Below are 24812 nucleotides of genomic sequence, written 5' to 3'. Positions count from 1 at the left end.
ATGAAAATTTTCCATACAAATATATTCCTGCTGTGTTCCTGCTGCACCCTGTTTTACATGTTGTTTATTCACATCCTGGTTTTTTCTTTTTCTCATACTTTTTCCATTCCAAACATCCAACATCCTGCACGTGAGAAGGAGGATACTCTGCTTTTCCATTGGCTGTGCTTTGCATGTACATCACAGGTGTTACTGAAACAGAGTGAATCCAGCAGCTCTGTGTTTGATCCTCCATCAGCTCTTCACTGTAATCCAGATCTCCTAACATGATGCTCTGCTCCGGACTCAGCAGCACACTGTGTGAGTACAACACACTGATCATCCTTTATTTATACATGAAATCAGCTGCACATGTTCAGTCTAATCCTTTTCTAGCTTTCCACTGTGCTGTACTGTGACATGCTTTTCTTTCTGCTTTATTGGATCAGTTCATCTAACATCCTAAATACATGTTTGCATCACCTCAGCAGGACAGTTAGGCTTCACAGAGTCCTGAGAGCAATTCATGGCTGATCATTTACTTTGAAGAGTTGAAGTCAAACTGTCAACACAAATAAGTTTATTGACAAAGATGAAGAGAATAAATGTGTCATTGAAATCTGCTGTTTAGAAAGAGTTTCCAAAGAATCCAGGTGTGAATGAAAGCAGCAGCTTTCTCCTGTTTGCTTTTCATTTCTGTTTCATGTTTTGAGGTGAATTCAACTTGATATCAAACACACAGTCTGACACTGAGCTTTCTTTCTGTCTCTTTCAGTGCTGGCAGCAACCTGTTCACTCATCACTTCAGGTAAATGCTGTTTTACTGCTTCTTATATTTTGGTCACAAAGAGCCTTTCTGTGAACTTTCTCATTATTAGAGCTCACCTCTTCTTCTTCTGTCTGTAACTACTAAATATTGTATTTGTGTGATCTAAAATCTAAACTCTATCCTTCACACACACCTTTTTAAAATCTTATTTCTGTTCCCAGTGAAAATGAAATGACCCCTGTCTGGTGGCTGCTGGGCGGGTGGGGGGGGGTTTCTGGATGTTGTGGGGCTCCTTGTTGACATGTGTGAGGAAATCAGGGATAGAGGCTTTGGATTGCAATCCTTTAAATCAATTTTGATTTAAAGCAGACCTTCTCAAAGTGTGGGGTCCGCCCCCTAGGGGGGCGCAGAGCCATTGCAGGGGGGGCGCGGTATGAAAGGGGGGGGGGGGACAAAACCACTGCTAGCACGGGGCGGCCACAGAAACGCAAAGCAGGAGATGAAGCGTCGCTGAATATGTTTCCAAACCAACTTCATTCTGAGCCAAAGACTAGAAAATATGGTGAAGCAAATCTGCCCTTTGGCTTCACCTGCACAGGTGCTGAGGTAGGTCTCCCTGCAGAACTGGTTTCCCTGCGTCGGGAGCAGCGCTGGGCTGTTCAAATCACGGACAAACAGGATCCCACATTCTTGATCTTTAGTTCACAAACACTTGTTGTAATGACTAACTGCTCCTGACATGTTGGAGATGTTTGCTCTTTATACAGTAAAGTTACAGCAGGATACAAATAACATCAGGCTGATCCTGCCACGATTTGTTCCCTCGGTTCAAATCACGGACTAACAGGATCCCACAGCTGTTTATGTTTTTGAACACATTTTGCTCAGAGAGACATTTTTTGACAAATGTATTGATGCAATGTTGAATATAGATATATAATAACATGATAGATATTATGTCTCTGCACTCTTTACAAACTGTGATCTTTGTTGTCCACCCTGGAGCTAAATCAGCCAGCAGCTTCAGCAGACAGAGGTTACTGTAAGCTTCGCTGACACTAACCGTGTTTCACATCCATCAGGGAAAACTAAAGTAAGATGAGGGACCAGCTGTAGCTTCACCTTCAGCAAGAAAATGATCAACACATTCCCCATTAATTTATCAGAAATGTACAATTTATTTTTTATTTCAGGCTTTATCAGAGCTCAAGTTTCTCCTCCTGTGACCCCCATATCCACAGGGAGAGTGGTCACCTCTAACGGCCTCAGTGTTCATCGCCTGAGCTGTGGTAAGATGGAAAATAGTGTCCAAGAATTCACTGCAGATCAAATTCAGACTCTCAGGCTAAATTCAACAAACTTAACAAGTATTGGATGAACTGTTTATAGTTTACAGCCTTTTTATGCACAGCTGCTTATTTTCAGTTTAAATTGTATTTTCCTGATCAACAAACCAACAGTGCATTTATTCTTTAAAAAAAGCTCTGAGGATGTTGGACTGTGTATAAAAGTTCAGAAACATTTGATGTAGATTAGAAACAAAAACACTGACTTAAAGTTTCCTCCTTGATCAGAGTTAATGTAATATCCACTGTGGTGGTGTACAGAGGTACAATCCTCATTATTTATGGATCTGCAGCATCTGAGTCTGAAACTGAAGCCTGAAACCTGGATTATTGCATGTTGTGTTGAGTTGTTCCTTTTCTCTCATACTGTGTCTGTATAACAGTGGGTGGAATGATCATTGTGAGGTCAGCTGAGTACAGATGTGGAGGTGAAGTAATCTGCTCTCACGGTGACGCTGTGAACAACGTGAGGAACAGGTGAGCACTGTGGGATGGTAGAAGTGAGCCTTTGATTCAAAAGAAGAAACAAACTAAAACCTGTTGAACAGCTTTACTCAAACTAACAGGAAGTAAATGATCACCTGAAAGTAACTTGTTTCATATCTTTGAGCTGAAAACCAGCTGTTTCTGTCTCCCTGCAGCTGTGATGGAAAAACCGAGTGTGACATAAAGTCAAACATTACTTATGATCCTGGAGTCTGCAAATACCTGGAGACCACCTACGACTGCTTGCCACGTAACGACTCTGTTAAACCTGTGATTAGAAATGACTGATGAACCCAATCTGTACATGAATGATTACAGTTTCTATGGGATCTGTGTCTGTTTCAGGCCAAAGTGTAATATGTGAAGGATCTCAGGCAAACCTTCAGTGTGGTGAGAACACAGCTTCTATGTCTTTGTACGTTTCCTGCAGTAAAAATATGTTTAGCTTTAGAAATTTGGCGCAGTTGATGGAAGCGACTTTTTAACACAGTGGACACCTGTTGATCCAGTTTGAAGGAAGTATCCATGAAAACTCCAAGATTCCTAACAGCATCAGTGAGGCGGTTAGCAACAGGCCCCAGTGTGCCAGTCAGTTGTCCCAGAAGCATATTTCTATCAAAAACAATAATTCCGTCTTCTTTTCATTTAAGGTAAGAGAGTCACATAGTAACCAGTCTTTGACATCCCCACAGAGGATGTAGTGAAGATGAAACATCCCCAGTCAAGTGGAGGTAGATTTGAATATCATCAGCACAGCAATGAAAAGAGACATTATGTTTTTCAAAAATGGAGCCCAGGGGCAGCATGTACAGAGAGAACAACACAGGACCCAGCACCGAGCCCTGGGGCACACCACAGCGAACAGGGGCAGAAGAAGAGGAATGTTTACCCACTGTGACAGAGAAGGACTTCTCTGAAAGATATGATTTAAACCATGAAAGAACATTTCCTGTAAGGCCAACTACATGTTCTAACCTTGCCAAAAGAATATCATGATCGACCATGTCAAAGGTGACGTCAGATCTAATAGAAGTAAGACCGCAGAGCGCCCAGAGTCAGCGATTAGAAGGAGGTCGTTGCAAACTCCTAGTAGGGCAGTTTGGGTGCTGTGACGCGGTTTAAATCCAGACTGGAATTCATCACTGATACTGTTTATCTCTAAATGTGTCTGTAGTTGCTGAAGCACTATTCAAATCAAATCAAATTTTATTTATACAGCACATATTCAAACAACAATAGTGTTTCACAGTCAGTAAAAGCAGGAGACAATTAAAAGACACAATAAAACAGGACAACAAACAATAGGTAACAACACAACAAGCTAGAACAGCCAACTGGTTAGAACCAAAAGCCAATGTAAAAAGATAAGTTTTAAGACGTGATAGACTCGGCAGTACGAACATGAACAGGGAGGTTATTCCAGAGTCTGGGTGCCACGGTTGCAAGTGCCCGGTCTCCTCTCGACTTCATTCGAGACCCAGGTTGTGCTAGGAGCCTGTTTTCTCTAAAATGTGCTTTAAGTAATTTAAAGGAGGTTTGTGATTGTTGGAGCCTGTTCTCCTCAGGCAGGTCATTCCACAGTCAAAGGCCCTGATGGTAAAAGCACACTCACTGTTAGACTTAAACCTCGACCTTAAACAGGACCCACCGGAGGATCATGGGGGTCAACATTCACGCTCTGCAGCTTTAAAGACCCAGATGTGATCAGTAGAAGTTAAAAGTGAAACATGCAAAATCACACAAACATGTGAATCTCTCTGTCCCGCTGTGCAGGCATCTGCTGTAAAATTAGAACATTAACTAAAGTAAAATATTATTAAACATTAATTACACTCAGTGTCACACTAAAGATTCACTGCTGCAGTGAGTCAGTTACAAAATTAACACATAAATAAATGTGTGTTTCTTATTAAATCTTTTCTAAGCTGAAGTTCATGGTGAAGTTTCAGAAGTTATTTTTTCTTTTGAGGAATTATTAATCTGATTATTGACATTTTAACTTTACAATCATGCTGCAGCTCCTTCCTGCCCTGCTGGTTGGACTTGGTTTGGAGGTCGCTGTTTCATCTTTAACAGCAGCATGAAGACCTGGACTGATGCTGAGGTACATCAGGAAATAACAGCAGCTGTCGCTGCATCACTGATGATATAAAGACTTTCTGTCTTTGACTGATTTTAAATGCATTCTCACACTTTTCATCTTCTGTGCACCTCATCTTCCTCCTCAGTGTTCCTGTCAGACACTCGGTGGAAATCTGGCCTCATTCCACAGCACAGCTGAGTACACCTTCATCAGAGAGCTCACTCGCACAGCAGCAGGGTCGTATACACGAGCTTGGGTTGGAGGCAACGACAGAGAGAATGTAAGTGTTTCACAGATAAAGAGGATGAGCTGCAGCTGTTTCTGATATTTCATATGTTTCTCTTCATATTCATCAGTTTGATTCAAAGGTCAACATGTGACAGACTGATTAATCAGGACTTTGTTCCTGGAGACAGATGTTGCTGTTGACTTGACTTTTCTTTTCATTTTTTACCTGCACAAACAAAATGAACCTTCGTTGTGTTCGAGTGGTGTAAGAGGTCTCATGTCTGCACTCTCAGCATAGATGCATCAAAGTACATCAGAACAAACTGAACTTTATTCTTCCAGGAAACTGTGTGGAAGTGGAGTGATGGTTCCCAGTTTGACTTCACAAACTGGGGTAATGGACAACCTGACAACTCTGGAGGAGAAGAAGATTGTATGGAGATAAACCGTAGAGGTACAAACTGAAAGTGGGCCTGTTGATGAAATGTGTTTGGTTTTTATATTGACTGAAGTCATGTGATCTTAGGTCTTTATAAGAACTGTGTTTGTTCTTTTTACATTAGAGAAGAAGAAAACATTTACAGCACAGACCTCTGATTTTATTTCTTTGTTTTGATTCTTTACAGGAGATTTTGTCAATGACTCAGGATGTGACTCACAGAGAGGGTTTGTTTGTGTCAGAGACACAAACTGCTCCTTCGTGTCCTGACACGTCTGACATGATGATGTCACAGCCTCACTGCTGATGTCACTTCCAGCAGGATGTCAAGCCTCGATGACATCACTGCTGGATTCTATTGATAAATATGATTTCATATCACAATAAACAGGAAAATAAATTCAATAAAATTTAAAGGAACTGAAATGTTGACCTGAAAGTGAGTCATTCATGCTTCAAATCATCATCTGATCATTTTAATAAACCTCAAAATGCTTTCTGTCTCCCTGCAGCTGTGATGGAAAAACATGTGTGACATAAATACACCATCAGTACTTCTGATGCTGACAACTTAACTTTAAATCTAAAGAAAAGCAAATATCGCAGTGAATTGATGCAACGTTTGCAGTGAGCCAGTTTTTTGTGTGTCTGAATTATTAATAGCCTTTGATATCATTGTTATTCATAGTTCCTGTCTCTGTGCCTCCTCTGTGCTGTGTCATGCTATGTTCTCGCGTCTGTTCGTCCCCAGTTCAAAAAGCGCAGCAGGTTCCACTTCAGCACTTTAACTGCTGTTTGCACTTGTGGGAACTGTGAGAACATAACTCCCCTCAGACGTGTCAAAGCAAAAGTAACGAGTCTGTTTTGAACATGTAAGCAGTAGAAAGTGCAGAAATGTGTGTACAAATGTGGGGAGTAAAAGTACACTGACAAAGTATTTGTATTTCATTACTTCCTTCTGGATCAGAGATGTCAAAGTCATCTTACATGGTGGGCCACATACAGCTTTGATCGACCAGTGAAAGTCGTCTTTGTGTCAGTTAAACAAGTTTAACTCTACATTTAATCCTGAGATATCTTAACATAAGAAAAAGACGTTTCAGCAGCGTCTCAGTTTTTCTACATGATGAAGAAATGCTGCTGCAGTAAAGACGTCTGTCAGCACGACTGTAAGAAATAAATGTGTGATTACAGAGGAAGTTCTGGGAGCTGTCTGTCCAGACTGTCCTGTAATTATTAAACAAAGTTTCTGTTCACAGAAAATGTTGTTTGAGCCGCTGTAAGAAACAGACATTTCTATAGTTTACAGAGGAAAAACAGGAACTCTCAGTAATTGTGATTTTATTACTCTGGTGCAGCATGAAGGGCCGCGGGGGAAACTTATAAACTTATGGAAACACAAAAGTGCAAAATGTATCCCATCCATCACATTTCCCAAAGCCATCCAGTGGGTGGAGTAGTCGCCTGTCTAATTTTGGCCCCCAGACCTTATGTTTGACGCCCCTGACGTAGATCGTCCTCCTCAGCACTTCTTCCACCGTTACACAGCAGCTCGGCTCTTTCCTCGTTTTATTGACTTCCTTTGAGAAACTTATGAATCCCTTTCAGTTCTGCGCTTTTTAACAGAGCTGCTGACACATTATTCCAGCTGTCTGATGAATTCATTTTGTTTTTATGTAATGAAATTGCAAACGTGTCACTCTGTAACACTGTTTCCGGCTCCTTGTCTCTGCAGAGAGCCGAGGAGCCTGATGATGATTCAGAGGTTTGCTGCTAGCTTTCACACAAACACACAGATACGTGTTTTCACAGCAGGATGTGATATCCGTCTGTCACAGTGTTCATGCAGCTGTTTCACAGATAACCTCAGCTGCTGTTCTCCATCCAAACGCTGCCGGAGCCTTTATTTAAGCGCTTGTTGCTGATTGGACGTGGGCCTTTCGCCTGCTCCACACTCTTATTTTAAATCCAGAGGCGACCACGGTTGGACTTTTAGCTCCTGGACTGTGGAACGGCCTCACTCGGCCCGTCGGGGTGATTCTGTGAAAACCACCTTGTTTTAGTTTATGCTTGATTATCGTGTCCTTCACTTCTGCACGTGAACGTGTGAACGTGCGCTCGTGTTTGTGTCAGTATGTTAAGACTGTGAAACACTGCGGCTGAACCGAGTGTTTCAGAGACGATGACCAAAGCTCCGCGTGAAGGACGAGCTGCCAGCGGTCACGACGTCTCTTTTCTGTCACATCGTGATAATTCTGAATAAACGCTGATGGTTAATGAAACTGTACAACAGTCATGGTTAAAGTGATGATCACAGCTTGTTGACCGAAGGCCTTTTAACCACCTGTGATGATCTGAATGCTGGGGGGTGTCCCACAGTCCGAGGTGCATTTATGCAGCTTTTAAAAGGATTTCCTTCTTTAACCGATTCAACATCTCAGTCTGAGAAAGAAAAGGCTGTTTTGTGTTGTGGCTCCATCTTCTCGAGCCACGATCCAGTTCAGGGTCGTGGGGGGGCCTTGAGCCAATCCTGGCTGACACTGGGCGAGCTGCGATTGGCTTCTATAATCGTTTCTTATTGATAGCAGTTTAGTTTTCTCCTTGGCTCTGCTGCACCTGATAAGCATCAGATTCTCATTTTTCCATTGGCTGCTTGTTTTGCACGTCGGTAAAAGTTCTCAGCTAAACGGCGTAAATACACCAAGGTCTCCGTCCGACCCGCCATCGGCTCAGCTCGTCACCGACAACCAGACCTCCGAACACGATGCTCTGCTCCGGACTCAGCAACACGCTGTGTGAGTAGCACACACTGATAATCCTTCATGCAGAAATGCACGTGTGCTCGCTTTGCTGCAGATTCTACTTTCATAGAGCAAATAATCAAACAGCTCTGTAGATACACGTGTTTATTGATCAGACGATCAGGGTTCATGTGCTGCCTGAAAATAATCAAAGGGTAAGAAATGGTTTATGCAGGATGGCTTTTAAGCTGACAGGATGGAAATACAATTCTGCTGTTAAATAATTCAAAGTCATTGAATAGAAATAACTTTATTAAAAAGCTTCAAATGTTTCCAACATTCTTACAAGAGACAAACATCTTTAATCTAAATGTTTATTGGAAGGAGCTCTGACATCATCTTATGTTGTTGATAAAATCATTTGTATGCAGATGCTGAGCTGCACTGACAGCGAATAGAAATATGATCGGGGTCGCTGACCTTTTACTGCAGTTTTCTCCTTTTTTCATTCGCTATCATTTCATGTGTGAGTTTGGAGACGAACCAAACTCAGTCTAACACTCAGGTTTCCTTCTTGTTTTTCAGTGCTGGCAGCAACATGTTTACTCGCGAGTTCAGGTAAAAGTCTGTTTTTGTGCTTCTCTGTTACCTGGTTTATTCTCATTAATGGACATTTTTAAAAATGATCCTCACCTTTACTTCTCTGCCCCTGAGCTGGCCTGGCTCATCGTGGGATTTGGAAAGTAGTGGGGATATAAATCTGGCAGATTTGAATAAACTGTGAGATTAATGTGTTTTTCAGTCCACATGAGCAGGTGCACGCTCTTAGACAGCATCAAAGGTCAAAGGTCAGACACTTACAGAAACTCTTAGAAGATTTAAGCTCCTATTTGAATTTTAACACAGATCCAATCAACATTAAATTATCTGTGGAAAAGTTTCATTTACCACAAACACGGCGGGAACACCTGCCCACTACCCCCCACTCTAAATCACACTCGTGTCTGCCTCGATTCAACGCCGTCACTCTCACCTCGTCACGTGACTGTTGCAGCTTTCAGAGACAGAAAAGCCGTCAGACCGTCGGTTTGTGCTGTGACTCTGCGTCAGTCAGCTGACTCCATGGCGGCGCTAACTGTTCAGCAGGAGGAGACGAAGAGCACAAAATAAAGATAAATGAATCAGTGAAGGAGAGAGAGCCTCAGATAAGGTCAGACGTTTAGTCTCTGCTCCCAGCAAACAGCCAGGCTGTCCTTGAGTCTCATCGTAGAGTCAAAACAGCAGACAGAAGCCGTCGGCTGACCCCCCCCACACACACACCATCAGCTGTGAGCTCATACCCACTCTGCTTTTTTAACTCTTTATTTTTCCCTCCAGGTGTAACCCGAGCCAAACGTTTTGTCCCGTCCACTGCGACTGCCATATCCAGCACCAGAGTGATCACCTGCGACGGCCACCTGGTCCAGCACCTGTGCTGTGGTAAGGCAGACACAGACTGTATGTAAATGATGGCTATAGATTTAAAAGCCAACACTAAAGAACCCTAAGACTAAATTCTTTTCATGTCCAGCTGGGGGCGACACCTGCGATTGTAAAATCCATCCATCTCTGCTCTGAACCTCTCTAATCTCTGCTTTTGTGTCATACTGCGTGAAACAGAGAGCGGCGTGATCGTTGTGGAGTCAGTCGAGCACACATGTGGAGATGAAGAACACTGCTCTCAGCACCACAAACTGAAGGCCATCAAGAAGAGGTGACCACTGTCGGTAACAAACATTTGCAACAATAACACGATCACGTCAGTGAGCTCCATCTCTCCCCACAGCTGTGACGGAAAGAAAACGTGTGACATAGACATCCAGATCTTTGGTACTCCTGTTCCCGGCGCCTGCAAATACCTGGACACCACCTTCGCCTGCTTCCCAGCAGGTCTGTATCTGGATACTTCCAAACTCTGCCCGTGAGTTGTTACAGTTTGTGACGCGGTGTTTCTCTTTCAGTCCACAGCACAGCGTGTGAAGGATCCAACGCAAACCTTCGGTGTGGTGAGTGGGGCAGTTCCTCTGCGATTCAGGTGGATTTGTTTCATTGATGTACAAACATGGTGCTGATTTAACACGGTGAACTCTTCCTCAGATGAAGGAGAGGCTATAGTCGTCTACTGGGCTGACTACGGGCGCCGCGATACGACCACATGCTCTCAGCATCGTCCAACCCACGAGATCCAAAACGCCCATTGCCCCAATCCCACCACTAAAGTCGCTGACAGGTACCGAGGCTCGTTCTTCCCTCAGCCCGACGCAGATGTGACTGAACACTTCACAGTTCATCCTGCTGCTTCTATCAGCAGTCACCTCGTCCCACTGCACCACACAGATGATGTGCTAAATGTTTCTCTTCCCAGGTTACAGGTTAACCCTGGTTTCCCAAACTGTGCACACTGGTTTAGATGTTTCCTGACAAAGTATGTAAAGCCTCTGTTGACTCACTCACCTGCTTTCACAGCTGTAACGGGAAAAGCAGCTGCATTATTGAAGCGAGCAACTCAGTGTTTGGAGACCCGTGTCCAGGCACCTACAAGTACCTGGAGGTGGCCTACGACTGTGAGCGTAAGTACCTCAGAGTCGTAACAGAGCTCCAACGTGCCCTCGGGACACTTTGCTGCAGAGCTTTGGTCCCTACGAACATGTTTTGAGTGGATTTTTGAATCACAGTGATGAAATCTGTAGATGAATTTTTAGTTTCTAATTTGCTTCCTCATCAGTGCACACCGTAGCATGTGAAGGGTCTCAGGCAAACCTTCATTGTGGTGAGAACACACGTCATACTTTTGTATCGTTGGTGGATTGGTTCAATAGAAACCCAAACACAGTTATAGTTTAACTCCATGAACACTTCCTCAGATGACGGACACATTATCGCCGTCCACTGGGCTAATTACGGACGCCGCGATACGACCACGTGCTCTTACCAGCGTCCAGAATGTGAGATCCAGAATGCCCGATGCATCAATCCCACGTCTAAAGTAGCTGACAGGTACAGAGGCTCGATCTTTGCTCAGCCTTACATCTTCACTCAGATGTATTTCCAGCCTCGGCCGACTCACTCATCGTCTGCTTTCACAGCTGTAACGGGAAAAGCAGCTGCATTATCGAAGCGAGCAACTCAGTGTTTGGAGACCCGTGTCCAGGCACCTACAAGTACCTGGAGGTGGCCTACGACTGTCCGTGTAAGTGCCTTGAGGCTTTGATACCTTCAAAATATGGTCAAAGACAAATCTGTGCTCGAGAGATTAATCTGCATTTGGAAATGTGTTTCTTTTTCAGTCCACAGTATCACATGTGAACATTCTTATGCAAACCTTCATTGTGGTAAAGTTGCTTCTTTTCTATTCATCGTTTAAAACTGTGGTGATTTCATGCGATAAAAATAAAACATGCAAGTGAAAAAGAACTGATATATCAATAATAACAGGCTGATAGTTTAACAGTGTGAATTGTTCTTCAGATGAAGGACACGTTATAGTCGTCCTGTCGGCTGAATACGGCCGCGATGACTCGACCACGTGCTCTTACAAACGTCCTCCCGCTCAGCTCAGTAACACCCAGTGCTCAATTCCCACCAGCAAAGTAGCCGAGAGGTACAGACGCCGAGTCTCTTTACACTTTCTCCCTGATGACTCGAGTATTTAGAGCCTCTGCTCACTCACTCTCATTTACATTCACAGCTGTAACGGCAGAAACAGCTGTTCCATCAAAGTAAGGAACTCTATGTTTGGAGACCCGTGTCCAGGCACCTACAAGTACCTGGAGGTGGTCTACACCTGCGAGAGTAAGTGCCTCAAAGACCCTTTGAACGACTCCTGAACAGCTCAAATCTCTGCAGACACCAGAAAACCTAAAATCATGTGTACTCACGCTTACAAAGCTACGCATCAAAGCTCGCCTATTTTTCAGTAGATGGGACTTTATGCGCTCAAATTGTGGACATAAATATTTTGTACTTGCAAATCAGGTTTTAGGTCCAATCAGAGGTTCTCTGATTGGATTGTTAAATTTGTGATTGACATGACATTGGCCAATCAGATGAAGGAAGAAAAATAGGGTCAAGAGTTTCACACATATTTTTTGGCTAAGTCCACACGCAAATAAATATAAATATATATATATAAATATTATTATTATTATTTTTTTTTTTTTAAATGCACATACAAAACTGATTTACAAGTACAAAATATTTATGAGGACAATTTGAGCCCATAGGACTTGATATGAAACTCTTTGTGAAAATAATTTGTTTTCTTTGCAGATGTGATTGAAGAAGAAAATCCATGAAATCAATAAAACACCATGTTTGTGCTTCAAATGGAACGATTATCCAATCAGTAGTCATTAGGTAGATAAATCCAATGCAACACGTGGCCTGCAGGACAGTCAGGCTGTCGACAGATGATTGAACGTCAAACTGATTAAACGTCTCATAATTTTTCCTTCTTATTACAAAATAAAATTAATCGACCAGCCCTGCCTCAGCGTTGTGTTTAACATTATAGGTGTCCATCCCATAATTCATGGACAGGATGCTGTGTGCTGAACATGTGAATGTGTTAGTGTCACTGCAGAAGGCAGTCAGACAAACACGACTCCGGCAGATGATTTCAGCCCAAACTAATAAAGACCCCGCCCCAAAGTTAACGTGTTACCATGGTGATCTGGTTAGGAAAAAACAAAACTTTAAGCTCAACATACTGAGTAAAGTCCTTAATGTCAGTCACTGCATGGTGTGTGGCCTTACTGAGGTCCTCAATAACGTGACCTGTAAACGTGCCACTCTGAACATTTATACACAAAATCAAACAACTCCATACAAAACCACTGTAACATGTGCACATTCTGAATATCTAAACACGGTGACAGCATAACTACACTTTGAATTTAGATTACGCCGTAGCCTTGTGAACGTTCGCTTTGTTTTATACGCTTAGCTGTTTATTTAGTTGTGTGAAGGGAACTCGCAAAGTAAGACTTTCTTTGCTCAGCGTAACTATTTGTGTTTTGCAGTCTTCTTCTGATCTGCACTAATGCTCCCTCATCTCAGCACAGGCGTCTTTAAACTGTGAGCCCTGTTCTCTTCAGACGGCCTGCGAGCGCTTCTGAGACAGACTGAAATTAAACACTCGAGCTTCGCCATCTTCACAGATGTTTTATTGGAGGTCACAGCAGCACAGGACCAAACATCGACGATGCTCATCATGGAAAAAACAGACAGAATTCCACATTGAACAGGTTTCAGTGCACTTCAGTAATAAACACAAAAATCAAGTAAAACTACTCGGACTGGAAACTTTAATGCTTCATTATCAGCTTTTTCATCAAATTGATGGAGAATGTTGGAGTTAATAAATAGAGTGGAAATGATTCCTTTAGCATCCATAAACAGAGCGGGCTCCCTTCATTCAACATCTACACCTCACTGGTCAAATAATGTAAACACAAACACACTAATTACATCAGTTTCACCAACAAATAACTTTTTCTATAACGTACATTTGTTCCTGTATGTACAGTCGTCCCTTTCCTGTGTTAAATGAATCCAGCCTGAGGACTGGGCTCAGTTTACGCCTCAGGTGTTTTTGAAGGATTTTTCCAGAGTCCTCACAGAACAAAAGCTGCACAAACTGTTCAAATTAAACTGTTTCAGTCCGGGCCGAGACTACATGCACAGGACCACGAGTGCATCAGAGGGAGCACAGAGAGTGAGAGCTGTGCTGCTGATGTATGCAGACGTTAGCAGGTTTTTATCCCTGCAGCCTCAGACTCAGCTGAGAAACAGCAAACAATAAAAAACAATTATACGAGCTCATATTACATGAAGTACAGGAAGGTTTAGGTTTTCCATTTTAGGATCATATTAATGCTCAATAAGTAAGTAAATAAATAAATGTAAATAATTCTCAACACAACTTTGGACCCTCGAGCAGTACAGCCAGTGTACAGCCCTGTGATCATCACCAAACAGACGTGTGGCTGAGAAGTTCCTGCTGATGTTAGCTGAGGTCACGGTCACACTGTCATGGAAGGTCTCAGGTTTGAGACCCTGCTGTCACATCATCCCTTCATATTACAGACTGTAGCTGATTTACAGTGAACACAGTCCAGGATAAAGTTTGGAGGATCACCCAAAGATTTGTTCATGTTCTACATGAGTCCGTGTGTGTTTCTCAAAGATCATTAAGGAGTTAATTTGGAGGCAGGACTCTGGAAAAGCATCCAGCCTACAGAGGCTGACACATGAGGACAAACTGAGGCCAGCTTCAGCCCATATTTCAAATATAAACGGACACATTTATGTACCAGTGAATAAAACCTTATTATGATCGCACTGAATAATGCCCAAATACAGATGGAAGGGGGGAGGAGTGGAAGCATTGCAGTGAGAGGACAGAGTGGAGGGTGGACAGGTGTGGTGCAGGTGTGTTACTCTGTCTGTGGCACAGAGATGGCCGGGCCTTTGGGATCATCAAAGCGGTCCATCGTGCGCAGCTGCATGATCATGTGCAGGCCGTAGGTGAGCACCAGGACCATGAGCAGACTGGTGATCAGACCCATCCAGATCCCTGGGGAGAAGAAGCCGGCGCAGTCGCTGGCGTACGAGAATTCACCACCGCTCACGTTAAAGCCCTGAATCTGACGGCGAGAAGGAGAAGGGGTTCAAAATGTGGCGTTTGCTTCATTTCAGACTCACATAACAGGCCAGAAATCTCACTGACATACTCATATGTTTATAAGTAAATATTTTTTTTAAATCTATTTATTTATTGAATGAATAGATGCGCTTCTTTGGGGTTGTGTGAGGAAGCATCATAAATATTTACAAGGGGCCGGGTTTAGCCGGGCCGTGACGTAGACAGGAATCCTAGTATACTAGGACACGTGTCCAGAATAAACGGAAACACGGGGAGAAGTTTCACCTACAAAAATGAATCCATTTCACTAATTCAGCCCAACTGATGAGCTGAGGGGGGCTGAGCCATGGTTTACGGCCTTTGGACCAATGAAGACGAGCGGGGATGTGAAAAATTAGCCTCTGTAGCTCAGAGTGTGTATTATGTGTTTTATCCTATTGTAAAGTGTCCTTGGGTGACTTGAAAGGCGCTCATTAATAAAATGTATTATTATTATTATTATTATCATCATCATCAGACGGCAGGAAGGCCGGCCACCATTACAAATAAAGTGTGTGCTAATATTTTTATTTCATTTGTAATTTTAGCTTCCAGCTGTTATAAAACCAGTATAATCCAGTTCAAACCAGTATTCTTCTGCAATTATAATTAATATGGTCTGAAAGTCGCTCTGCTCATTGCTGTCAGCACATGCAGACATCCAACAGAGGAACCATTTTACACCTGACATCTTTTATTATTATATCACCAAAGACCAAACAATCTTACCTGGAAGTCTTCAAAGGAGACCCTCCACTGATTGGCTGGGTCTTTGGATGTGCGCGGCATGAGCAGCGGCCACTGGAAGTTGGTGACGGACTCGCAGCGGTAAGAGTACTCGGCGGGAGCGTAAATGTTCCTGCTGCCGTTAAACGTGGCTTTGGTACCGTCGTACTCCAGCTCCACGGCGTCCAGCGTGAACCAGCGCCGTGCCGACACCTTGTAATTCCGCTGACTCAGAGCAAAGCTGAAAAACACCAACGAGCAGAGCATCGAATATCTTTAACAGCAAAACAGGAAGTTTTCAAGAGTGCAGCAGGACTGATAAATGTAAAAGTATAGATATAATATAATAATGCATATGGGTGTGTGTGTGTGTGTGTGCGCGTGTATTCATATCTTTATGGGGACCAGAAACAGGAAGTTTACTACACTTTTGGGGACCAAAATCCTGGTCACTTACATCAGTTTGAAGCTGCGGTGGTTCAGCACGTTCTTATAATTCAGAACCAAACTGAAAGAAAAAAAACTCACGTTAAATTTACACCCACAGCAGCATTTCATGAAAAACAAAACATTTTAAAACATTTGAATTTCAGACTCCAGTTTGAGCGGCGTCAGAGCTAAGTGATATTCACATCACAGCATGAATGATTGTTTTTACATATTGTATTATGTCACAGGTAAAAAGCACCTGGCTTTGGTTTTGTCGCAGCTTGAGCCGTCGAGGTTGGGGGTGACGCCTTCTCCAAAGGTGGACGGGGTGAGGTCGTGCTCCTCCCAGCGACCGCTGCGCAGGATGCTCACCGACAGGCTTTTAGCCCACAGCAGGATGCAGCTGTTCTCCCCCTCCTGCAGAATAACCAGTGAACAGAAAGGTTCTCCTTACAATGGCATCTGGATTTTCTGCCACAACATCTTTGACGTCAGCGCCACCCTGTGAGCTGCCGACCCAAGTTTCAAATTAGTTTGAGAATATTCTGGATTTTTATTGCAAATCCAACATCGTGTCAATGTCAGCGCGTTAACTTCATTCATGACTTGAAAGTTCTGATTTTGCTCTGCAACAGTTTGTTGTTGGTGGGATTTACAGTGAAACAGAAAACAGCCTTTAGGAAAAAGAGTTCAAATGAATAAATAATCACGATTACAAATATGAAATGATTTAAGGGAGCAGAGTCAAAGTCCTGCTCAGGTATCTGTGACTCCACCTTGAACTCGACGGGTGGGTACGTTTCAGCCCTCTCCTGGGTCCTCCGCTGCTTCTCCCGTTCTCTACCGCTCTCCTTGTGTCCCCCTCTGACCTGCAGCAGCGAGCGCCCCCCACCCAGACCGGCCTCCACAGAGAGAGACGCTGCCTCCTGTGTAGAAAAAGAAAGATGGAGGGAGGGGGGCAGGTATGACAAATGGCTGCAAACATGTATAAATGTTTCTGAATGAGACTCGGACTCACCCTGGAGGGCCGCAGGGCGGTGTAGATAGCCGTATACGGAACAGACTGCGACTTCATGATGTTCAGCACCTGACCAATCACTTCATCTGAAAAACACGCGTCACAGAGAAAACAGTCACAGGAAAAGATGGCAAATAAAAAGCTCACAGATGATTGTGAGAATCGCATGCTTCAGAGTCTGAGCTCCACAGTCACTGGGTCAGATTAAACAGACTCACCGTTTCCACTGAGAATCTCTTTCGCTGACAAGAGATCAGCTCTGAAACGACAAATGAAGCCAGGAAGGATGGATGAGTCTTAATGTCTTTGGAGGAGAGGCTTCAGTGTTTTTAAAGCTCATCCAGATGAAGTGTGTGGGTTATTTCCCTTCTAGAAAATTACCTCTTTAACTTTACCGTGCGACGTCTGAGAAATTGAATTTCAATTTTTAGAAAATGTACAAACAGCGACATCAAGGCCCGTTTAGAAACCATTATAACAGGATCAAAGCCTGTGGAGGACATGACCACAGCTGTTCTATGTGAACTCAGTTCACTGAGCTCAAAATGAGCAAAACTACCAGCTGCAGTCCAAGACAGAGGATGACTGATCATATCATTTGTCACAAAGTAACTGGCAGTATAAAATGTTTACAGCAGGAAATCCCATTAACGGTTAATTATTGAACAGTCAACAGACCCGATGCCGTAGGGCAGTCTGAACACGAGCAGAGCAGGCGACGAGGCGTTCAGTCTCAGCTGGCTCAGCGTCTCAGGGTCCATGTACAGAGGGGAGGTGTCCAATTGGTCCTGCAGCTGGCCAATCACTGCATTGGATGCAGGCCAGGAAACAGCAGGTAAAACCAGAGAGGAGGATGATGACATCAGAGCTCCCTGTGACAGAAGAAAAACCATGAGTGACCGACACACACCTGAGAGTAAACCGGAAACGTTCTGTTTGGTTTGTTTCATCGTGATAATACCTCCAGGTTTGGAAACACATTATCCTGCTTGTTTCCAAAGGCTCCTCCATACATGGTGAAGTCCTCGATGCTCATCTGAAGACCGAGAGGAAAAACAATGAGTCATAAATGTTTTAGACCACAGAGAGCAAAGAGAAACTGTGAGAGACGGTTTTAACCTTCAAACACTGCTGACCTGTGAGGCCGTCTGCCATTAGTTTTAAAAGTCTTGACCAAATTAAATAAAGAAATACCAAAACTTGAAGAGTTCTGATAAATGCGAAAAGGCTACATGATCATGCACATGAACGGGGCGGGGCCATATAAGAGCAAACGAGACGAGGAGCATTTGTGCTTGTGTTTAGCTTTAGTGCCTCAGAAGAAATTTAAAAAAAAAAAAAAAAAAAAATCAAGGACACTCAACAACAGCGTGAGGGTTTACCTTGTCCTGAAGGAAGAGGACTATGTTATGTGGTCCGACGTCCAGAGCTTTCTCCAGGTAGGAGGCCAGCTGCTGCTGCCCAACGATGTGCCCGGCTGTTGGAGGAGCCTGAGCTGGCAGGGAGATGCTGCAGGAGACACCAAGCACAGGTGGAGGAGTCATGAAGTGCTGCTACATAACAAGAAGAGTCCTCTACCAGACAGAATCTGATGGATTCACAGTGAAGCGGTTTTATTATTGTCGTTTCAACCATCTGCAAGAACCTATACGGCCTTTAATGAGAGAGGACCAAATTATCTGCAGATAAACCTGCATCACGTCAAACAGCACATTCCTGATTTTCTTGCAGATACAGATGATTGAATATTATTAAAACAGGAGAAAAACCCAAGCACTTCACAATGTGAACTTCTCACATCCGAAGACCCTCATCAAAGGCCGTCAAATACATAATTTATTCGTTTTTACAGTATGAAAGCCTTTGATAACACATGCTGCTCTGTCTTCTGTGTGTCAGGCAGCACAGACAGATGCAGGAGTGTTTGCTAGCTGTCAGGTGGACTGCACCCGTCACTCATTGGGCCTGCAGGATATTCTCATGTCACGTTCTCTGACTTAACCTCGTGTTTCAGCCAGTCCGCTCAAATTAAACGTTTTCCGGGCCGTGTACTGTGGTGACGAAGCAGAGAACATTTTTTGTCCGCTGTTTGTCTCACGGCTAACCGTTAGCCGCTGAGGTCGCAGAAGGAGCCGCGGAAACGGGACAAAAATCAGTAAAACTTCACGGCTACGCACCTTCCGCTGGTCCACAGCAGGAGCGGCACCTGCTCGTCGCAGCTCGCCAGCTTCAACACGTTCAATAAAGCGAGAAAAACGGCCACAGCCGCAGTGATGCGCCGCCGCTGCAGTGCCCCCGCCGCCATCTTTACAGCCTCTGACAGCACGCTCGTGACGTTTCACGAGATCACTTGACCAGATCACGTGACAAGACGGCGCAGCGGCGGATGTGAAAAAGGAATTTTTATTTTTACTTCAAATGTATCAACGTTTTAATATTCTATTATTTGTAAGTGTTGTTTTATTTTGCTAATATTAGACACAATGTAGTAATGGCAAATAACCATGATTTATTGTTCACGTGATACTATTATTTCAATGTCATTTAATGTTATTAAATGTTTTCTTTTTTAAATACAAATACAAGTATTATTTACTGTAACAGATATATTGGAAACCGTAATTCCCTTCGACATGTCCAATTAATCATCCAAAGTGAGAATATTAATCTTCTTAAAAATGAAGTTCTACAAAAATATGGAAACATTCACGATTTAGCATAAACTGGTCATCTTTAGTGGCTTAATGTACACTTTGTCTACATAAAGTGTAAGGTTTGCTAAGCACTCATTATGCCACCAAACTGTTCGTGGATCTGTTAGACTGGTGCAGAGTTTAAAGATGAACCACAAATGGAACAAATTCAAACTTAGAAAAGTCAGATTCTTTATTGGACTTCACATCAAGTATAGGAAAGAGTGGCAATCACATTAAGGCGATACACTTATAAAATTAGCACAGATTTTGTCCCTTATAAAATCCTTTTTGTCCTCTGTGATAAAATAAGTTATGTACATCGGTGATGGGGCAGCATTCAGGGGTTTTAGGATTAACAGGAAAACTTTGATTGAAAAAGAAAATTATCAACACAACTCAGAGATGACTGAAAAACAGCAAGGAGCAATCCAATGATCAAACATAACAGTGCGATTACCTCAATCATTTACTGCCTGAGCATCTTTCTGATAACAGCTGCAAACATCTGGCATGCAGCACTTTGACTTCCTCATGCACAGAGGAGCATGATGAGTACTAATATTTAGTAGTTTAAACAACAGCAGCTTTACATCTTAAAGAAAAAAAGAACTGGTTATTAAACAGATCATCAAAATTGAACAATTCAGCAAAACTGAGAAAAGCATTCAGCTGGTGCAGAGCCCGATCAGAGCAGGATCATTTCTCCCACACTGACAAGTTACCAGATAAAACGTGCACTCCATGACCCGTCGGTGAGCAGCTGCTGTCTGTTGCTAGGTGAAACCTCCTTGTTACTTAGAGCCTGGCAGAAATACTTATTCATACATAGTGACTGGTGGTTGCCAGGCAGTCACCAGGTGCTCACCCTAGTAACTGGGACTTGGTTAACTAGTCTTGGTTTGCTGCCCTTTTTGAGATCTATTGTGTGTTTCACCAGTAAGAAAAAAAACAAAGTTCAAGGCTATTGTTCACCGCACCCTCCCCCCCCCACACACACACACAAAGGTCATGAGGTGGCCCCTTCACTCGCCCATCCATCACCCGACCTCCTCTCTCCTCCTCAGACTCAACACCAGCTTCTGCTGCTGCTCTGGACTTCAAAGTTGGATGACATGAAAAGCTGAATCATCAAAATCAAAATGCCTTCTGATACCAAGGAGGTAAAAGAAATTCTCCTGAGGGCTTCTGGTTCTAAAGGGTCCCAGAGAAACCATGTATTCATATGTAATCAATCATTCATACATCTGCAGTGCTACTCGTCCTGTTTAGGTGTGCAGTGGACCAACCTGATTTTGAAGCAATAACTGAATTACAAAATGAGTTTGTTGCATCCAAAGTTACAGAAATGCTCGTTTACGACTGTCAGCGAAACACTGAGGCTCAGTGATGTCTCCGTGTGGAGGTGTGGGAGCTTCTCTGTACATGGGGTGTTATCCTCAGGGCTGATGTGTGAAGGACCAGTGTCTGCAGGCAAACGCAGGACGGCTAGGACTCAGGATCTGGTCTCTACCTGCTTGTGCAGGGCCTCGGCCTGGGCTTTCAGGCTCCGAAACTCCACCTGGACGAAATCCGTCAGGGTCTTCCTCATTTCCAACTGAGGGGAAAATTTGAAACGTACATTCAGTATCTGTTATAATTACTTTCTACATTTGAGAAAGTGAAATCTGTGAGAGTTAGTTAGGATTCAATCATGGTGTTCATGGTGACGTCCTGAAACCTCCTGTTTTATCTGACAGAAGAAGTTTTTTGTTGTTTTTTTACTTGCTGGTGTCAGCGAACTTCATGACAGCACCTTAGATGAAGCCGTGCTCACCTGGCACTTGTTTTCAGCTCGGAGGGTTTCAACGAGATCTTTGACACTGAACGGTTTCCCCACGAGGACGGTGATTCTCTGGAAGACAACGAAATATGTTGAAAAACAAAAAACCCTCAAAGATCCGAACACATCCTGGAGTCAGACTGAAGGCGTCTCACCTTGCCCGTGCGAGGAATGTAGGGCTCCACGTTGGGCAGCACGTCGCTCAAACCTGACATGAAGCAGAGAAGAAGTGATGCGTTTCCTCTGTACCTGCATCACTGCGTGGCGCTGTTCGCCGACCTTAAGCCATCAGACTGCTGCTACCTTGCTAATGTCTTGTGGTGACATCTTAATCTGTAGTCTGAGATATTCTGAAGCCATAACAGGAGCGTCACTCACCCACGTGCCAGAGCGGCAGGATTATCGGATTAAGCGAGCACTCCGCTATCAGCCGACCAACACCTAAAACCACAGAAGCACAAATGTTCACACTGATGATCACAGCACGACATCTGCTCCAACAGAGACGCACAAACTGCGCTCACCCCACTTTAAACGTATGAATTCCTCCGTCATGTTGATTTTGCCTGAAATAAAATCAGAGAAGAAGAGTTCATTTTCACAGTAAGAAAAAAAATAACGACATGTGAGGAGGAGGTTCACAGACCTTCTGGAAAGACGTGCACCCACTCTCCTTTGTTCAGCTTCTCCAGAATAAAGTCCATTCCTTTCTGGTAAACGCCATCACCTACAGACACAAAACGGTTTTACACACGTTTTGATCACTTAAATAATATCGTGTAACAATGTCAGTGTGCCTGTTTGCATGTAAGAGTCTACATGGACTTGTCCCATTAAGGTCTGTGAGCATTCCTCACTCATTTCTGTCTATTATGTCAAGGCTTTTTGTTTTCTCTTATATTTATGTTATTAGTTTATTAGTAAGTTTAATGCGACTGGCTGCATGACTGTGGAAATTTGCAGTTTTGCTATAATCAGCCAGGTTTACAGTATGTTTGATATACTTGTGTTCGTGTCTTGTCCTTGTTAAATAATGGAAAGAAAGAAAAAGAAAACGTCTGCTGAAGGTTTTCTGTCATTCACAGGACAACAAACTGAAACAGTAAAAGCCCGACGTTCAGACTTCTGCTCGGATACTTGGCTCATGTGGTGTGATGCGCTCAGATGGGCTTACCTCTGCAGACGGGAACACACTTCCCTCGGCTGAAGAACCTGGAGTGCAGCTCTTTAGTGAAGCAGATGTCAGATGCTGTAGGTGTCCTGTCCAATCACAGGTAAGTGAAAATTACACGTCCCTGCTTCTAAAACATTAACAGGCTGAAGCTCAGAAGAAACGAGATGAAGCTCACCATCGCATCTTTTTGAAGTTCCACAGCTGCCTGAGCCTCAGGACGCCTGCCGCAAACACACGCCGTTACCATCCAAGTGTTAACCAGCAGTGAGATTTCAGATCGAGTGTCTGCTCTTACCCCAGATGTGCGGATCATCCATACAGGACTGGTGGTTGGATAGAGTGATGAGGGGCGTGTCCGAAGGCCTCTGGTCAACCAGGTTCAACAGAACCTCGTGGTTGTGGACCGTCAGACAGTTCATGTACTCTTAGGAAGAAGAGCAGGAGGCAGGATCAGTCGAAGGTTCTCTGAGAGACATCCAGAAAATTAAGATGAACGTAAAATTTGCTTTCTTCTCGTTGATATCAGCAGCTCGCTTTCCCTCTAACTCCTCTGTGAAGCCACATCACTGTTATCTTCGTCCTCGTGTGGACTCTGTGCTGTACTGTGTATTTTATTTAACAGTACAGTTCAGTCACTCATGCTCTCACTGAGCATAAACACCCAGAGACCGTTGGAGGCAACCAAGGGACTTGATTTTCTTTTTAAAGAAGTGCAGTTTGCTGCTAATAAGCGAGAGTGTACAAGTTATCATTCAGCTTATAACTTACTGGTCCAGAAGTAGGAGTAGGAGCCCACCATGCCCATGATCAGTGAGCTGGAGACCCTCCACGGCAGAGCGGGGCATTGAGGGAACGGCCATCTCACCTCCAGGGGCATCACGGCGCTCTGCTGACACTACATCCACACACACACTCACCTGAACACAAAGCCACGCAGGGGGAGGCTGAATGACAGAGACAGCAGGTGGCGCTCAAACCAAACTCCTGCTGTCATACTGTAAGAGCTAATCTTCATTAAAAGCAACAACTTTATTTGTTTGGTTTTTGTTTCCTGTCAACAAAACATTTTGTCTGCTGCGTTTGAAAAGCAAAGTCCTCCATGTGTTATATGATTAAAAAGAAAAACAGCTTCCCACATATAACCGTATGTAACGATAATAATAATAATAATAATAATAATAATAATAATAATAACTCCATGTGAGTCCCTGTATAGTTTCTGTAAGGATTTTTATTTGCACTGAAAATGTTCAAAGAGGACTCAACATGCTCCTGTCTGCACACCTCAGGGTTAACCCTGAACTTACTTTGATACGGTCAAATCCTGCATGGTGACTCAGACCTCTGAGGTTTAAACCCAACTACGAAACAGGAAAGTTATCTGAAAACTGTCGTTTTTGTATCTCAGCCACTGCCAACTACAGTTTATCCGAACAACGTGTGTCCTCGAGTACATCTTAGAGTTTTATGCTATGCAAAAATAAAACAAAAACCTGTTGAAATGATGTTTTGGACCTTTAGGACACCGTAGCCACGCGAAACAGTAAAGTAAGTAAAGAACAAACAAAAAAATCAAAAGAAACTTAAAACGAACCAAATTTATAAAGTTGTGTCTTTGGAGTCTTTGTATTGTCTATAAGAGACCAAACTAAGTTTGAATAAATTCCACGTGGTTATATTTATGTCTCACAGCTGTCTCATTAGCTCACGCAGCTTTAGGATGAAGTGAGCAGGAAGAGCAGCCGGCTAACGTTAGCCTGTTAGCTCCTAGCCAAAGTTTACGGCACACTGACTTCTGAGAGACGTGATAATGAAAGAAAACAACGAAAAAGTTCATAGTTCAAAATTTAACTCATCCGAGTTAAATGTTAAAGGAGTGTTGTCTCAGCTAACGGTGCTCGGCAGCTGCACTCACATTATGTCAGATTAGCTAAAAACGGGTTTTATTTCCTCAGAAATGCAGAAAAAAAATTCGTCGTTAATTTTTCTGAAACTGCATAAAAACATTTAAAGACATGAAAACTCCGACAGCTGCAAACATCACCACATCTTACATTTCCTCACCTTTCTCCTGTCTCCTGCTAACAGGCTGATGGTCACCAACCCCGGAAGCTGTTATCACGCGCTGAACTATGGGTAATGTAGTTTTCGGTTA

The 24812-nt window shown here is 43.4% G+C and overlaps 4 protein-coding genes across 10 annotated transcripts; 2 read left to right on the top strand and 2 right to left on the bottom strand.

The window, feature by feature from the left end:
• Nucleotides 1-229: 229 nt before the first annotated feature.
• LOC308407515 (galactose-specific lectin nattectin-like) lies at nt 230-5714 on the top strand. Its single transcript, XM_080899187.1, has 10 exons — nt 230-300; nt 755-787; nt 1942-2037; nt 2478-2571; nt 2736-2830; nt 2926-2970; nt 4599-4684; nt 4809-4943; nt 5234-5345; nt 5518-5714. Exons 1-10 carry the CDS (start codon nt 267-269, stop codon nt 5598-5600), a joined length of 813 nt encoding a protein of 270 aa, XP_080755313.1. The 5' UTR covers nt 230-266; the 3' UTR covers nt 5601-5714.
• Nucleotides 5715-9846: 4132 nt separating this feature from the next.
• On the top strand, nt 9847-12159 carry LOC308407518 (L-rhamnose-binding lectin CSL3-like; the record flags this gene model as incomplete). The annotated part of the gene is made up of 10 exons (XM_080899196.1): nt 9847-10000; nt 10072-10116; nt 10208-10340; nt 10577-10680; nt 10836-10880; nt 10975-11107; nt 11197-11300; nt 11398-11442; nt 11579-11711; nt 11799-12159. Coding segments are annotated over 10 exons (1035 nt in total), but the record flags the coding sequence as incomplete, so codon positions are not given.
• Nucleotides 12160-13260: 1101 nt separating this feature from the next.
• atp6ap1a (ATPase H+ transporting accessory protein 1a) lies at nt 13261-19300 on the bottom strand. Its single transcript, XM_080899177.1, has 11 exons — nt 19146-19300; nt 18351-18477; nt 17930-18004; nt 17647-17840; nt 17187-17227; nt 16969-17054; nt 16727-16876; nt 16210-16367; nt 15979-16029; nt 15525-15762; nt 13261-14757 (listed from the first exon to the last, which is right to left on the bottom strand). Exons 1-11 carry the CDS (start codon nt 19271-19273, stop codon nt 14548-14550), a joined length of 1458 nt encoding a protein of 485 aa, XP_080755303.1. The 5' UTR covers nt 19274-19300; the 3' UTR covers nt 13261-14547.
• Nucleotides 19301-19829: 529 nt separating this feature from the next.
• tafazzin (tafazzin, phospholipid-lysophospholipid transacylase) lies at nt 19830-24783 on the bottom strand. Of its 7 annotated transcripts, none has more exons than XM_080899189.1 (11): nt 24722-24783; nt 23426-23574; nt 22953-23081; nt 22833-22878; nt 22658-22743; nt 22130-22210; nt 22008-22049; nt 21862-21924; nt 21639-21691; nt 21478-21555; nt 19830-21258 (listed from the first exon to the last, which is right to left on the bottom strand). In XM_080899189.1, the coding sequence occupies exons 2-11, from the start codon at nt 23532-23534 to the stop codon at nt 21157-21159; spliced, it is 789 nt and encodes a 262-aa protein (XP_080755315.1). In that variant the 5' UTR covers nt 23535-23574; nt 24722-24783; the 3' UTR covers nt 19830-21156. The 7 variants fall into 7 exon arrangements, with proteins under 7 accessions (XP_080755315.1, XP_080755319.1, XP_080755318.1 ...); XM_080899193.1 differs by having other exon boundaries at nt 23426-23552; nt 24722-24779; XM_080899192.1 differs by having other exon boundaries at nt 24712-24772.
• Between the last annotated feature and the right edge of the window lie 29 nt (nt 24784-24812).

The sequence above is a fragment of the Rhamphochromis sp. 'chilingali' genome (genome assembly GCF_963969265.1).
Source record: "Rhamphochromis sp. 'chilingali' genome assembly, chromosome: 12".
NCBI classification, from domain to species: Eukaryota; Metazoa; Chordata; class Actinopteri; order Cichliformes; family Cichlidae; genus Rhamphochromis; species Rhamphochromis sp. 'chilingali'.
Note: the sequence above shows the minus strand (reverse complement) of the source record. Positions and strands in the feature narration are given on the sequence as shown.